The 17,102-nt window shown below is 46.5% G+C and overlaps 1 protein-coding gene across 2 annotated transcripts; it reads right to left on the bottom strand.

The window, feature by feature from the left end:
• Positions 1-10,478: 10,478 nt before the first annotated feature.
• On the bottom strand, positions 10,479-12,973 carry SP5 (Sp5 transcription factor). Of its 2 annotated transcripts, none has more exons than XM_059392778.1 (2): positions 12,430-12,973; positions 10,479-11,717 (listed from the first exon to the last, which is right to left on the bottom strand). In XM_059392778.1, exons 1-2 carry the CDS (start codon positions 12,478-12,480, stop codon positions 10,575-10,577), a joined length of 1,194 nt encoding a protein of 397 aa, XP_059248761.1. In that variant the 5' UTR covers positions 12,481-12,973; the 3' UTR covers positions 10,479-10,574. The 2 variants fall into 2 exon arrangements, with proteins under 2 accessions (XP_059248761.1, XP_059248760.1); XM_059392777.1 differs by lacking the exon at positions 12,430-12,973 and adding an exon at positions 11,911-12,251.
• Positions 12,974-17,102: the final 4,129 nt, after the last annotated feature.

Here is a 17,102-nt window from a genome sequence, read left to right as displayed (position 1 = left end):
TAGTACTTCGCACACAAGAGGCATTCCATAAATTTTTGTTGAAGAAGAAATAACTTTCAAAGAGTGTCTGTTTCTAAAAGTGATCTGAAATATTTATATAAAAGGGCTCTTTTTAAGAGCCCTGTGCTGTTAAATAAAATAAACAAAAGTCATTGGAAACATCTGATTTATTCACTAGATATTTACCTATAAACATTATAGTAGAAAAATTCTCTAATCTTATATATAAGACAGCCTGGTTGTAAGTTATTATAGGCTATGAGACCAATGGGAATACAGGGAGCCCTGGGCTGCTGACTGTGGCCAGGAGCATTTCTCTTCCTTTGATGGCTTGGTTACCTCATGTGTACAATGATAAGCTTTTGGCTGGTGAACTCTTGAGATCATTTCAATCATAAAACTCAGTAACTCCTTGATCCTGAATTTTCACCAAAAGATATGAACCCAGAATGAGAAATGTAGAACATATCTGTTTACTTCAATTTTCTTGACTTCAGTTTAGAATCTAACCAACTTTAGTTAAGAATTTACCAAACCTAAACCATTTAGTATCTTCATACTTACATTTTGACAGGGAAAGGAGCACCTGGCTGGCTCAGTCAGTAGAGCATGTGACTCTTGATCTCAGGGTTATGAGTTTGAGCCCACACTGGGGGTAGAATTTACTAAAAATAAAACAACAACAACAACAAACTTTTTTTTAAATCCAAGATTATATTTATTTATTTGATAGACAGAGATCAGAAGTAGGCAGAGAGGCAGGTAGAGAGAGAGAGAGAGGGAAGCAGGCTCCCTGCTGGGCAGAGAGCCCGATGAGGGGCTCGATCCTAGGACTCTGGGATCATGACCTGAGCCAAAAGCAGAGGCTTTAACCCACTGAACCACCTAGGTGCCCCAACAATAAGAAACATTTTGACAGGGAAAAGATCATGACTTCTATGGCATTTGGCACAGACCTGGGTAAATAAGATAAAACTTGTAAACCACCTTTCTTTAAGATTCTGGGATGTTTGTGTCTCAGGTCTGAGCACATGGGCTGTTGACTTTTTTAAAAAGTAAAATAAGGTATGGATTTATTATCTGATCACTTGCCATTATCAAAATGCTCAGAACTTGCCCCACCCATTAGAAGTTTTTTGGCCAAGAAGTGTTTCTCTAATGGTGGCCTTCTAACCTCCTTCTTAGAGTTCCTGGGGTAATGGTTATATGAAACTTACTGGACCTCATCCCTAGATCAAATCAATCTAAAGGTCTAGGAATGTAGCCCTGAGAATTTGCATTTAAATAAGTAATTAGGTAATCTTGATGCACGCAAAAAGGTGAAAGCCAGTCCTTTGCCAGCTCAGGGCCAAAGGTTCTGCTTGATGTCATTTCCCTGAGTCTTCTTCCACTCTTTGTGATCCCCAACTGTCTCTCTCATTTCTAGGCTGATGGGTTTCTTTGGAGTGTTCTTAATATCTGATGTGTCATAGATAATGACTGTTTCATTGACCAAGCAAGCCCTCTGTTTTCTCCTGTTAAATGAGAGGGTCAGGTTGGGTCATTTTAAAAGTCTCCTCCAACTCAACGTGTTAAATTCTATTTCTATGAGTTCTAGTTAGGGAGATTTGCCTGGTTATGGACAGCTCCCTTGATCATTCAGGGTTCTGGGGAACTCCTTGGGGAAATGTCATAGTAAGCATCACACTAGCTTCTTCTTGTCAGTCAACGAAGGTCTTCCTCATGAACCCAAATCCGTGATGCTTGTGTTGCTTAGACTTGGAGTTGCTGAGAGATAGCCATTCACTGGGAACAATGATGGAGTTTCCCCATTTATGTTACAAGCTTCCCTGGTACCAGTAATTCCCAGCTTTCTATAATTTGAAAGGTCACAAATAAACTGTTTTTCAAGGAAATTTTATAAAATCATAGTCTGGTTTGAGTAACAGCCCTGAGATACACCAGGAGGAAGAAAGACTTCATGGAGCAGAGGGCTGGGCTAATGAGGACTGCAGTGACAGCCACGGAAAGCAACGACTTTGGGTTTAGATAAATACCTACCTACAGCTGCTGAAGTTTTGGCTCTACAGAGAATCCCTGGGGTTCTGCCTTTCCCTGTCTGTAGTTTTAAAAGCTATTTTGACAGAAAATAAGTCTGAAGCAACCTGGACTTGAGTTCTGGAAGTGCCCTCACTGCATTTCTGCAGCATGGAGGGTGCACATGGTTTTCACCTGCAGTGGCAAGTTTCTATGTGTCCTAAGATAATTAGTTGTTAATCATCCAATGACACTAAAAGCCCAAACTGCTCAGGTAGCTGAGTATTTCTTTTAAGAAAACAGACGTTGCTGAAAGTCACTGTTCCACTTTGAGGAAAATACCACTAACATATAAAATATACCATTTATGGGGGCGCCTGGGTGGCTCAGTGGGTCAAGCTGCTGCCTTGGGCTCAGGTCATGATCTCAGGGTCCTGGGATCGAGTCCCGCATGGGGCTCTCTGCTCATCAGGGAGCCTGCTTCCCTCTCTCTCTCTGCCTGCCTCTCCATCTACTTGTGATTTCTCTCTGTCAAATAAATACATAAAATCTTTAAAATGCAAACTATTTTAAAAAATATATATCATTTATGATTAAAAAATGTAAGTCTATTTATATTAAATACTATCAAAGGAAAACTGTCTATATAACTATATAACATGCATGGAAGAATCACTCCTGTCTTCTCATGGAGCTATACGATTCTCAGTGGAGTTTCTTGGTTGGGTGAGGAATTTTAGCCAAGTGGTTTATCCATTCTCCATTTCCCCAGAGTATCTTGTGAGAAATGCTTTTGGCTAGAATTTATTTTCCATAGGTTAATCATATGATTACATATGCAGTTTTCTAAGCCAGTGGTTCTCAAAGTTTGGTGTAGACCAGAATCACCTGGACTTAGAAAAACGCAAATTGCTGAGCCACATTCCCACAGTTTCTGATTTAGTAACTTGGAATCAGGCCCAAGGATTTGCATTGCCAACAAATTCCCTAGTGATCTTGTTGCCAGTCTGGGAAGAACGCTGACTTGAACTCTTAGCCCCTTTGTTAAAACCTAGCTGGATTCTAAATGCTGCTGATGCCATTTATGCATTGTTTTTGAAAGCAGATTACTCATTTATGGCATAAAATATTTTATCATTGTTTTGCCTGAAGTAATTTCTCTTTCCTTTGCGTCTTAATAGAAATTTGGTAGGTTGGCCACCTTGAGCATGAATTAGGCGTTGTATTACATTCATCTTTGTATAAATCTTATCTTTTTTACTATTCTGAACTCCTTGAAAGATTATTTTCATCTTTGAATACTCACTGTAACTTATCTTGTAGACATCAAATAATTGTTTTGTTTTTGTTTTTGTTTTTTTGTTTTTGAGCGGGAGGGAGAGGGAGAGGGGCTGAGGTAGAGGGGGAAAGAGAATCTTAAGCAGTTTCCATGCCAAGCTGGAGCCCAACATGGGACTTGACCTCACAGCCCTGAACATCAAGAGTCAGACGCTTAACTGCTGAACCACACGGGTGCCCCTCATGTCTTGTCTTTTCTTTCTTTCTTTCTTTCTTTTTTTCTTGTCCCTCATGTATTCTTAATTGTACATATTATCTTAACTGACTTGGACGGTGTGGGGCAAGCACAGTTTCCTTGAACTTAACTAGGCCAAGATTTGTAAATCTAAATACTTACATCTACTTAATTATTGGAAAGTTACCTATACTTTCGAATTCTGAAATTTTACTGTGAAATTTCCATACACAGAAATAGGACTTGAGAATGTGCATAATAATATAGTACTTACACAGACTGAGGTGTCCATAAGTGTCCTCTTCAAGATGCTAGGGGCGCCAGGGGAGCTCTGTCGGTTAAGCAAGTGTCACACTCTTAATTTTACCTCAGGTCATGACCTTGGGGTTGTGAGATCAAGCCCCACCTCTCCCCTGCAACAAGCCCAGTGTTGGCATCTGCACTCAGGGCAGAGTCTACCTGAAATTCTCTTCTCTTCCCCCTCTGCCTCTCCCCTCATTCATGCTCTCTCTCAAATAAATAAAATCTTCAAAACAAAACAAAACAAAACAAAGCCAACACTAAGGTCATGGGACTGACTTCTGACATTACTTGCATAAAAGTTGATTTACCCTAAATCACCTTTGCTTCCCTTTAATATTTAGCTATTTAAGAATAAACTACATCTTCAAAAACTCGATTTCTGAAATCAGATGTCAGGATGCCAGAAATACTCATACTACTGTTGCATTGTAGCCATAATCAAATGTATTTGAATTTTCAGACTTACAGATTTTAGAGTTGAAGCTTTCCAGCTTTGGAAGTGACCATAAAGATCATCCAAGTCCACAGTCAAGGCTCTCGTCTTCCCTATAGCCTACTTATACTCACCTTCGGTTTAAAAAAAAAAATAAATAAATAAAGCAACATTCAGCTTCTATGCAATTGCCCTATTTCAACCCCTTTAGAAATAAAGCCTGTTAAAAAAGGTAGTCCACTTGTCTGTCATTCCCCAGGGCTGCTTCCCTGTTCCCTATTTCTAGCTCTCCCTGCTTCCGAAGCAAGGGGAGGGAACTACAGCCCCACTGCTTCCAGCTGCTAGCTGCTCAGGGCACACAGGCTTGCCACTGACAAGCCTGAATCCTGACTGATGAAGAGAGGACTTTCTCCTTAGAAAACTTAACGGCTTTCTACTCCAAGCCCAGGCTCAGCACAAAACCTGTTACCACAGTGACGCTCTCAGTAGTTACTGCAGTACTAGCACGAAATGATATGGACTTTATCAAGGATCACAAAAGAATAAAGGCTTCAAAAGAAAAAGTAGTCTCCCTCAAATATAATAACCTCAGTAAGTAATATAAATATATAAATAGCTAAATGCTTACAGGTCTTAGTTCACATCCTGATCATTAAAATTTTAGCTCAATAAATCAAGGGCTATGTTTACAGATTTAGGTAATCTATTTCTTTTGTATGCTTTTTACTAATTAAAATCTATTCAACCTGGGATTACTTCAAACCATAATCCACCATCATATTTTACAATTTCACTTTCAATTGCGGTGAAAATATTTTTCCCACTGATGTTCACAAAGCCATGGTAAACATCACACAGGTACTATATAAATAAAACATGAATCTACAAATAGAATTATAAATTTAATTCACTTACATGTAAAATTTAGGCCAAGGCATGTAAATGTCTATTAAAAATACAACAGATTTGAAAGAACTACAGTTTGGAATACTGTCAAGTTCTGCATTATAGGGAGCAGAGTCAGATAATGGGCGTACATTTGAGCAAAGGAAGAGAGACACATGACACAAACTGAATTTCCATGCTAGAGATGAACATGGATATATAGAAGACACATGACCTCCACAAGTCAAGAGGCATACAGAATGGAAAAAGAAAACAGAATACAGAATGTAAGAATAAAACTGCAAAGGCAGAAATAAGAGAAATAAGCATTCATGGTACCTTATGCAGACTTTAGGAAATTGCCACCAAATACTTTTTAAATTAGGACACATTTTCCCCACCATAAGCATAAATAAGGATTCAGCTTTGATATTTGCCTTGTGAATTGGATAAAATTAAGCTGAGGGCCAGATGTTTCCCATCTGTGTCTCAGAATACGCTACACACAAAATCATTAGAGAGCGCCCGTGTGACCAAATGGTTTAACTTTTTATTAAAAAGTCAGGTAACATATAGCTGCTACTGCTTTAGACTTTGGTGATTTTAGTATATTTTTTGATGTTAGAATTTTGACAAGTAATGAAAAAATTAGATGAATAGTTTTGAGGTAAACAACAACAACCCTTCCACTTCATAAATAGGCAGCCTGAATCTTCACAACACTGAAACAACTTTTGAAAAGAGAAAGCTGCAGATTTTCCATATATCAAACTAGGAACCTGATTTATTTCCCCTGACTTGAATTCTTGTATTAGGTACACAACCAAAATATATTAGTTAATATAGTTTATTATGTGTTGTGCAGAAACTACTGCAGCTCACATGCATGGACTAAATTAAGAATTAAGTGTCAAATACCCCAGTGGGGATTATGCTTCAGTATAATCACTAAAGGCTTGGAAGGAAAAGTATATAGGAAGGGAAGTCATCGAAATGTCAGCATGGAAATATACACTGTATCAATCATCACATGCAAATCTACAATTGGTAGTAAACTGTAATAGTAAAATTGAAACTATTGAAAAAGTTGTGATGGCCCATAAGCTGTTTGATTACATCTTTGTTGAACAGTATGACTAATTTGTTATAGTAAGGAACATTATGTAAGCCATTTTACAATGTCCGTAAACTAATTTGAAACTCTGTAGGTTCTTTCAAAACAATCAAGGGAGGAGCAATTGACACAAAGGTCTTTATGCAAAAATGTGTTGAGTCTGAACATCACTAGAGAAAAATGTATTGTTTATGTATATTGGATACCACATCAATTAGGTTACCGCTACGGTGTCCATTTGGTATATTAGTCTAAACAGATTTCATTGCCATCATGCATATTTCTATCTAGATTTTTTCCTTATTTTTTTTTCCTGGTGTGTCAAACTATGCCAATATATATCCATATTTCACAGCTTCTCTTGGTTTCCTACTCTTCTAAAGTTCCCCTCTATCATGCAACCAGAGGTAGGTAATGTTTTCTGATAGGATATTGATATTACTTGTTTTGAGTAGCCCTCAATTTGGGATATTAACAAACCATCATTCCATCTACTAGAAAAACAAAGCTTGAGGGCTGAATTTGATTCCACAACACAAGATTATTTCCCAGTGAGACATCTTCAATTAACTTCAATTTATCAATATTTAATGTGAAGAGCTAAGGCAAGTAAAAGTGGTTTATAATTTTAGAGCCCTGAACAGCTTACTAGACATTTACATGAAGTCAAAGTCATTGCGGCTGCTATCATAACATTCTGTGAAACTCTCATGGCAGAACCCAAATAAATGGGAAACACTAAAGGTGCAACTTTAAAAGGATTTCTTAAAACTCCGCAGTATTAGAAGAGAAACAGTGCAAATCAGGGTGGAAACCGCCTTTCTTACAATATCATTGTTTCAAGTGTTTCTGCAAGAAGCATGCTCATCAAAATTAGGTTTTAGATTGGTATATCTTGTTTGATTGACTTACAGCAAAATAACTTAAAACAATATACACAATATGGGTATAAGATTTAAATTCTAACTGAAACTACACTAACACAGTAAATGATACAGTTATATTTTCTGTAACACAATTTACTTCCATTCATTACCAGAACCATTACAAAATTATAACTATTCAGTTAAAGGTAAATTTGCACAATTTTCCCTTGAGAAAACTATGGAGCATTGTTAACAAGTTCAGGAACAAACAATTCCGAATTACCTAAATAATTACTAACTCAATTTCCCCATGTTTCTAAGTTCTTGATCAAAATGGTTCTTCTATCAATTGAGAGTTAAATTTAAAATAATCATATCACACTCATCTTAGAATTTTCTAAAATATTATACTTTGTTATATTTTTGCATGATACTAAAACAGTTGCTTTAAAAATGTTCTTGAGACCATCATGAACATGTTTTCTTCAATCAGTTTTTAAAACTTCATTGACTTGGGTGCTCAGGTCTTTAAATAAAGCTTTAAATATAGTTGGTAGATTAAACTTCCTTTTTTTAGTGTTAACAAAACTCTAAATAAAAAATAAATTTTAGTTTACATTTAATGGCAATGTTTCTGAATTTTTCTCAAATTTTATTAAATTTTCTGCTAAGTGTGCTCAGTTATATATCACTTATGTATATTATTTTGGTATATTGATTTATTTTAAAATTTTTAAAAAATCTAAATGGTATCGGTTGTAGTTTTATGAAACAAAGCATGTGGCAGCAGTTCCAATGTTAACAGCTTATAAAATCTCATACATTTCTGCCCTGTCAAACTTCTTTTTCTGATTTGTTAGCTTATTTTTCAGTATAAACATGAAATGGTTTCCTACACTTGGATAATAATATCATATCATTGTGGCTTTCTGGCTTCCACTTGGATAATCTGTTCTAAAGTAATTTGCAGTGGCACAAGAAACAGTCTTTCAGCTATACCAAATTAGTCAAGAAACTGTACTTTTACTGTGCTTTTTAAGTTTGCAGGATTAACTAAGTAAAAACATAAGAAAGTTACTTTGTCATCAAATGACTGTTCTGCTTTTAAACATCACATATATTGTATTTTTAGATAAATTCTATATATGTTATCTAGTTCTCTTAAGAATCATAAAGATAGACGTACAGGGAAACTTTATCTTCAACACTGTATCTGTTTAGATACTGGATGATCATGGCTGTCAATGACAGCTAGCAGACTCATTCCAAACTGGCCACTTTTCTTTTTCCACCAAGGGCATTCTCTTTTGAATGAATCACTTCAACTTTTCTGAGTAGAAGCCCTTCCTTGGGTCTTTGCACTCTACCAGGATTTCTCTTTCCCCACTATCTGCCAGGATAGGAGTCTTGGCCCTGGCTCTGAAGTCTATCCCAGGGCATGGCTCAGATGTGAGTTTCTATAACTCTTCGTAGAAATGATTCTCAAGAATCTTGATTTAGATTAAGATTACACACTTAGATGTATATTAGTGTAAAGTAGCAACTTTCCTATTAATGCTGCTTGCAAAACTGTCAAACCCTTGAAAACTGAGCAAACCAAAATGTGCTTCCCAGGTAAAGACTTCTGAAGACTCCCATTCCAATCTGTTCCAAATAGTTCCAAAGTCTCTAATGAGAACAACTGGTTCTAAGGCAAAACTCCAAATGATTCTAACACTCTTTTGCTACCTTGTTCAAGTTAAAGTAAAATGCTATTTCTTAGGAATATAAAAGTAATTTCCTCTGTTATGTTGATGTTTGTGTTTTACTTAATTCTGTAAGTCTCAAGTAAAATCCTCCTAGCTCTTAAGAACTTACCATTCCTGTTGACTTCAAACAAAAGGAAAGATAACAGTTTGTGAAGTCCTATCAATGTATAAACACTTCTGCTACCATGAAAAAACTATTCAGTTCCACTGAAATCTGCCATTAATGATGCTACCTTGACATATTGGCAAATGCTCTTTGATAATTCTAAATCAGAAGATTAAGATTTCAGTTTCAGGTTTAAAAATGCAAATGTTAGCAAACATCAAGGAGCCAATTGAGTTGAGACACTTGAAAAAAACAGCTGTAAACTTTTTTTAGAGACAGGCAAGAAACCTAGATATGAGTATTCCCGGCTCCTCCCTGAGCAAATCTTGGTCTATTTCAATGATAAAAAAAATAAAATAAAATCCCAAGATACAAAATGAAACTAAACTTCCAGGCCCAGCCAGAAATTCCTAAGTGGCCATTGTGAAGCAAGACTGTTAGGATTTTCACAGCACAATGATTAAGAAGAAAACAAGCCAGACAAGGGGGCTGAGGTGTCAGCTTCTTCCCTGGGCGAAGACCAACCTTGAAGGAAGGTCCCCAGTTTCTTTGTACCTCTCCCAAGTCTCATTTATGAACAGATCCTTGGGTTTCCAGTTCCTCTCCAGACACCAGCATAACCCGCTGCCAGGAAGAAGCAAAGCTCTAGTATGACTTCTCTACCCACAGAACCACCAAATGGAAAGACACAGGGAACTTGCCAGATAGAAGAACGTGCATTGTAGGTGCAGCAAGTATCAAACTTTTAAGAGAAGCCCGACAGTCTCTGGTCAAGTCCTAAGACCGCGAGATCTATCCTCTTTACCACAAATCTGACCCTGCCCTACTTTCTCTGTCCACGCACCCAACACACTTGCCCAGACCCTTTCAAACCAAGAAACCTCCATACAGGCAGCCTACAGGAACCATCTTCGCAGTGAAACCTGACCGCTTTATAAAGCCGCCCGAAAGATGAAAAGATCAAATGAGACTGCCTCATCCGGATCTCCAGGTGACCCCGGAGTTAACGTATTTATTTTCACGCTGCAACTGCTGATTGTTTTACAGAGAGACATTTCATGCTGTAGCTCTGCATGGAGCTGAGGACAAAAGTAACATTTTTATTAGTGTTATAATTATAATAATTATTTTTTAACAAAGCTATTTAAATAACCTGTACAAAGCCCGGCCGATCCTAGGGAAAAAAAACAAGAAACCAAAAAACAAAAACCGAGCACTATTTAAAATCTCCCAAGGTCCTTCTGCTTTAATTCAGCAGTGTTTCCTATATACAAGGCCGGCCCAGTGTGGTTCCCCCAAAATGTAGCTCTCCCAGATGGTGGGAATGGTTCAGAGCTTGAAACCACCCTTGCGTGACGCAGAGCTCCCAACCCTACCTCCCCTGCTTCTCCTGGGCACTGGGTCCCTGTCCGCAGCCGGGCCAGGGAAGCTGGAAGTCTGGCGTCGTTTTGGGAGATGGGCAGCAGAAAGGCGCCAGTGCCTGTTGGGTCCTCCCTCGGCCAGGTGCCCACAGAACCCCGGAAACTCCCCGAAGAGGTGCTGGGACGGGAATCCGAGGCGGAAGAGGCCTCGAATCGCCCCGGGGTAGGCTCACAGGTCCCGCGGGTCTTCCCGTTTGACCCCGGCCTCAGCAACTTTAAGCTTCTTATTCTGGTGCGTCTTGACGTGCTTAGCAAGGTGGTCGCTGCGCATGAAGCGCTTGCCGCACTCCGGGCAGGCGAAGCGCTTCTCGCCGGTGTGAGTCCGCAGGTGCCGCTGCAGCTCGTCCGAGCGCGTGAAGCTCTTGCCGCAGAAGAGCCAGTTGCACACGAAGGGCCGCTCGCCCGTGTGCCAGCGCAGGTGCGCCTTCAGGTGCGACGTCTTGCCGTACACCTTGCCGCAGCCCGGCACGTGGCACACGTGCTGCTTCTTCTTGCCCGGCTCTGCCTCCGGGGCGCCGCCCGCCGCCTGGCAGTTGGGGCAGCGGCAGCGACGGCACCTCCTGGCCGTGGCCGCCAGGGGGGCCTTGGTCTGCAACAGCGCGGCGATCTGGCTCTGGTACTGCGCAAAGTCCGACGGGCCCAACACCAGCCCCCGCTGCAGAGCCGCGGCGGCCGCGGCGGCCGCTGCGGCCGCCGAGGCAGGGAAGCGGGGTGCGTGAGGGCCTCCAGCACAGGCGCCGGAGAGGCTGCCCCCCGGAACTCCGGAGGTCCCCGGGCCGGTGCCCGCCTGCGGGATACTCCACCAAGGGAGGTCGTCGGGGGCCGGGTTGGGGGACAGCTGGCGGCACGTGGGCGGCGGCGGGGGCGGCGGGGGCAGCAAGTTGGAGTAGCCGGGAGGCAGCGCGGCCTGTGCGGGGTAGGGCACGTAGGCAGGCGCGCAGCTGGCGGGGAGGGCCGCCATGCTCGAGGGCAGCATCTTGACGGGTGAGAACTCGTAGGGATACGAGGGGTCGGCAGGGGGTGTGAGCGGCAGCTCGTGCGCCGCCCCGAAGGACGGCTGCAGGTGCGTTTTCTGCGGCGTCAGGCCCAGGCTCGGGTGCGGGGGCGGCAGCGCTCCAGGGGAGTGCGCCGGCATGTCTGCGGTCCAAGGGTGAAAAAGCCGGGAGGGCGAGCCCAGCGCGGGGTCGTAGGGCACCTGCAGGAAGTCCGGGGGCGCAGCGGCTCCGGGCTGGCCGATGCGGCTACAGGTGGCGGCTAGCAGCGCCAGGGGCGAGTGCTTGCCCAGGTCCGGAGAGGCGCTGGGGGTGCGGTCCTGCATGGGCGGCGGCGGGGGAGGGCGGAGAAGAGACAAAAGGTTAGCGCTCCAAGCGCGGTCTCCGGGCCGGCCCGCCACCCCCACGCCAGCTATTATAGCGCCGCCCCTCCCCCGTCCCGGTGTCCCTCCCCCGCCACTGCACCCCACGCACGCACCCACCAGTACGGTTAACTTTTGGTGCCTGCGCTACCTGAACGCGGAGCGCTCCTGCTCTTCCCGTGAAACTACTTGGTGCAAGGAGACGCCATCCAGACTCAGAGAAGGCAGGCACAGGGTTGGGGGGAGAGGGATCCGACGGGCCGCTCCCGGCTCCGCGGTCAGAAAGGGTGTGGAAACACCCACAGCCCAGCTGCCCATCCGCCCGCCCTCCCATCTTTTAAGCTCTTTCCACGCTACTCTCGCGCTCCTACTCCGCCCACCCCAGGCTGAAATTCAGCGGGAGGGCCCAACAGGGTGAGCGCCGACCCTGTTCTCTGCCAGACGCCCAAGTCCTAGTAACCCCCGGATCCCCGCGGCCCTCCCCCAAAGGCCACACTCTAGACACCAAGGTTAGGTGCGAAGTTGACGTGGGCACCCCTCAGTCTAACTCTAGCGGCATCGACCGAGCAGGCAGGGGTCCCTTTGAGATTCGGGGTGCCCACAGTACCAGGATTGATCCGGACGCCACCCTTCCCACCTTTCCCTCGCTCCCTCCGAGCCCAGACCTGACCTGGAGGAAGGCCTGCAGAGAGTCGTTCCGGAGGACGGCCACGGCAGCCATAGCTACAGCTTGGGGGCCGCTGGCGGCGGAGCAGGGCGCTGCCGAGGCATGGAGACCCGAAGGCGAGGACGAACCGCGGCCCAGCGTCCCTCCCGGGCGCTCTCTCTGCGCTCGGGGGCCCTCCCCGCCAGCGCCCCTCGTCGCACCCCGCTCGCTCGCCCCGCGCGCGGTCTGAGCGCTTCAGGATCACCTCCAAGAATTTGATAAGGACTTTGCTGGGCCGCCAGCCAGTCAGAGGGAAGATTTATGGCTTTGAAGTTTGCCGCTACCCAATCATCAAAGAATAGCGGCTCTTTCAGAAGCGAAAGCAAATCCTTTGAATCCACAAAGCTCCTATGGTGTGTTTGTTGGTCGGGATAAAAGAACTGATTATTAGGGGGGATGGGAAGGGAGGAGATAAAGGCGGGACAATTAATGAAGTAATCACTATGTGGGAAATGTATATACACAAATAATTGGATTTTCCTGATCAAAGGGGGCCTTGCCGCCTGGAGACCCGCGCTTGGGTTGCTGGAGACACTCGATCCTCCCCCCACCCTCCCCCGCAACTCCCTTGCAATTAAAGATTTGCACCGAGGCAGCGCCCAAAGTGACAAAGTGTCTTTGTTATCTCCAGAGAAATCTGCCTTTGGCTTCCAGGAGCGGGACTTTGAGACTGAGATGAGGATAATTCTCCCCTCCCCCCCGCACTTACACACCCCACACGGGTCCAGCACACGCAGCGGCCCGCGCACACGGCGGACCTGAGGGAATTCCCGGGGCGGGGCGTGGGACGCACCTTGCCCGGCCGGCCGCGTGCCCGCTCTCCCCGCCTGCCGCGGTGGAGCTGCGGGCAGGGCTGTGACCCGGGGCGGGGCCAGGCGGCCGCCCATGGCGGCGGTGGGTGGCGCGCACGCTCCAGGGCCGCCTGCCTGACAAGCCACTGTGGCTCGCTTGTGACATTCCTGCTGGCGACCTGGAAGTTTTCTCTGGCCGCAACTTTTGCAAATAGTGAGCCTGGGAAAAACACCCGTGCCGCGCCTACCAGCAAAGCTAAGCTTGGCAGGACACCCAGAGCAAACCATAATATACACCCGAGGGAAAAAAAACGTGACGTCGTTCTTCTCCCTTCAGGCTGGCAGCCCTGGACGCCGTGGAGGGTCGGTCAGGCGGCTGACTGCTATTAGGCCCCCGAAGTCCCCGTCAGTGCTAGCAATTTCTCCCCCTAACCCGGTCCAGCGAGTGCGCGCTCTTTGGGAGCCGCACACACCTACCAGGGAACTACTTGGAAAAAGTAAGGCGCGGTCAAGGAAACCTTTTGTTTTGAACAAACCACAAACAGTGCGAGGGAGGCCCTTTAACCGGAAAGAAAAGTCAATAAAACTGTTGTTCCTGTCACCTTTGCAAAGAAAAGAAAGTTCAGGCGCATAGCGTGCGCCCCGGGCTCGGGAAACTCTCACCCCGAATCCTTCCTGGCCCGCATGCCTGACCGCGGAGGGACGGTGGGCCACCTGCCTCGGTCCGGCCGGGGCGCCGGGCGCGTTTCGCTGGGTGGGTGCGAACGCAGGAATCTCCTCACCCGGGAGCGCCGGGCGGGGGGAGGAAGATGAGGGGGCTGGGCGCAGCGGGATCCTCGCGGCACTGAAGGGGATTAGGAGCCGGAAGGGCCGCTGAGGCCTCCCGCCGGCGGCCGCGGCTCACCGGGCTGAGCAAAGGAGTGGGTCGCCCGGGCTTGGTGGACCCCGCTTCCCGCCGGGCCTCCCCGCGGACAGGGTCTCCTCTCTCGAAGGCCGCCTGCTGTGCGGGGCTCTTCTAGCCCTGTTGCGTCCCGCCTTCTGGAAAGACCGCGCCGCGGCCGGGACTGACTTGAGAGGAGGGGCCGGGTGGCCCAACGCGCCGTGTGGCGCCTGCGGCTAACATAACCCCAACCCGTTTTTGATTCGGAGACTGCGCTGTATCTTGGTGCCCTCTGCGTTCCCACCAGGGTTCGGGGAGGCTAGGCCACCAGACCCACATTTCCACACGCCCGGGATCTGCCACAGAAATAGAAACATCTTGCCGGAGAAGAGTGGGCCGCACGGCGTCCAAACACTATGAGGCGTTCCCAGCATACCCCACCCGAAGGTGTAACTCCAGGAACGATGCGCCTTGACCACACAGCTCGCTGGGCCAAGGCTCCTGAGGATGAGGTCCCGTTGCTCTGGAAGCGGGGAAGGGAGGGGATTTCGTGTTTGGCTCCGAGGCCTGGCAGTCCTACTCCTTCCACATCCCATCCGTGGGGCGAGTGCGGGTGAAGCCCGGGACCCCACGGCGCCCTTTCCCGGATGCTAGTCGGAGGCCAGGGAGTTCCGTGGCGCACACCCGCGCACGCACGCCGCCGAACTGCCCAAGCAGGTCTGGGACCTTGGCGTGCTTTCTTTGCCTCTCCTTGGAGCTCTTCAAACCCCGCTCTCCCCGAGGGGTCGGGCCAGGATGGGCCAAGCAGACTGGAAAGCAGTCTCATTTGCCGAATATGTTCTCTGTCTTAACACAAACGCAAGAAAAGCCGGTTCACATCTGCGTAGTTGTTATAGGAGAGAACTTTTCCTCCAAGATGCCCCCATTAGGCAGTTAAACCACACCACCAGGGGCCAGGAGACGAAAGAGAGAACTGCTTCGTGGTTAAAAGGTTGGGTTCAGAAGATCTGAACCCAGATTTTCTAGTTGACGCTTTTTAGTTGGTGACCTTGGCAAACAAGTTACTCAACCTCTTTATGCCTCAGTTTCCCAGTTGGTAAAATAGGGGTGATAGTAGTGCTCATCTTGTGGAGTGTTTGTAGGCTTCAAAGAGGTAATATAAGCAAAGTCTTTAGGACCGTGGGGCGCACAGTAGGCCCTTTCTTGCTGTCGGCCTTACCTCCATTTGTGAAAACCCACCAGGATTGTAGCCCTCCCAAGCACGAGCTGAAGTTTGCAGAGAGACTTTTACGAGCTGCTGTTTAGCTTCCCTCCCTTTGCAGTCGGGCTCCTGAAAAACTTACTCTTAATGAAGTAATGTTCGGAGCGTCCATTAAAAATGCAATGCCGGGAGATCAAAGTACAATATTTATTTTAGAAATTTGTTGCAATCACCAAGAGATACAGGTATCAAGGCCAAATGTCAGTTCCGTTACACAAAGCCCCGCGCCGGGGAAGAGAGTGTGGCTGCTCCGCCATAATGTAAAGAAACATCAAAGACCAAGCGCGCAGCAAAGTGCGCAGCCGGGAGGGAAGGAGTGAGCCCGGGAGGGCCGGGCGCGCCCCAGACAGCGCGGGGGCTGCGGGGGCGGGGGTCAGTTCAAAGAGGTATCCGCTGGGGCGCGAGTTCACAGGAGGGAAGATTTAATGGGCTTTCTTTTGTTGGTGGGTGTGTTTGTGCACAGAGGACCCAAGAACTCCTCTGTGGTCCTCCAGCCCGAGGGCGGAGGTGGAGGGGCGGGGAGCGGCGAATAGGGAGCAAACTTTTAGCGCGGCGGGGGGCGGGGAGGTTGAATACCAGCCTCCCCGCCGCGGCTAGCGCGGCAGTGCGGCTCTCCAAGCTGCAGGGCTCTGAGGCTGGGAAGTTTGCAGCACAATTTCTAACCGGGCAGGCTACGAGCGCCGACCAGGTGCCACCAGAGGGAAGAGGCGGGTAGGTAAACCCGCACAGGTACTCGCACGGTATGCGGATCCGCTCAGCGCGCTTCAGATCCATTCCAGAAAGAAGTGTGCTGAGAACTCTGGGTTACTACTTCACGCCCGAGCTTGGTACCTCCTCGCCTTGGGCATTTTTTTCTAACAATCGGGGACTCACGCCTCTGAAATCAACCCAATCGGTCACCCATCTCCAGTTGATTTTTTAAAAATATCTGTGCATTACTTAGGTCATTTAAACAAATTCATAATTCATTGGTTCTTCACAGCAAGGTGTTGCTTAACCGCCCAGATCCCTCCCTCCTTTTCCCACCCCCTCCCGGACCTCCCTGTTCCTCGCTAAAGGCTCAACCTTCCAATTGCCCGTATCTACCTAGTTAAAAGTAGTACCAGTCGTTGCTCTATTAAAGGTGCTGAGAGGGGAGAGGTCAGAGTTTCCCTCGTGCTAATGGGGAACCAGACGCAGGAGGATGTCTTGTGCATTTCCTCAGTCTTCTACAAGCAAGTATTCTTAGAGCAGTCACTCGGCCGCCTTTTGAAGTCTTGCTAGAGCAGAAAGCTGCTATTGTTTCCAGCTCTCAACATGGAAGGGATCAAACTTTGCCTCTTCAATTTGGAAGTTTTTGTTGTTGTTGTTTTGTTTTAATGATGGTGGGGGAAGGGGTTGCAATCTGATATCTTTTAAGTTAACTTTGAGGATTTGGATTGGTCTCACAGTTTAAGCTGCAGACCAAACCACCGGCGCTCTAAAGCCTGCGTCTGAAACAGCAGCTCGATCACTAACCCAGCGGAGAGCGTTCAGTCGCAAGAAATTATAATGCTGGGAAACTTTGGAAAACACTGTCTTGGTTTGGGAAAGTTTCCTCAACTGGAAATCTTGTGTTAACTTTAAGCTTAAACTTCAAAATTGGATCAGTATGTAATAGATGAAGGAGTGGACTTCTAGGAAAGGTCCTTGACCTCCTCCAGTAAACTGCGTTTACATCATGTAT

Source organism: Mustela nigripes, chromosome 3, assembly GCF_022355385.1.
Source record: "Mustela nigripes isolate SB6536 chromosome 3, MUSNIG.SB6536, whole genome shotgun sequence".
Classification (NCBI taxonomy): domain Eukaryota; kingdom Metazoa; phylum Chordata; class Mammalia; order Carnivora; family Mustelidae; genus Mustela; species Mustela nigripes.
This window is presented reverse-complemented; position numbering and strand designations above follow the sequence as displayed.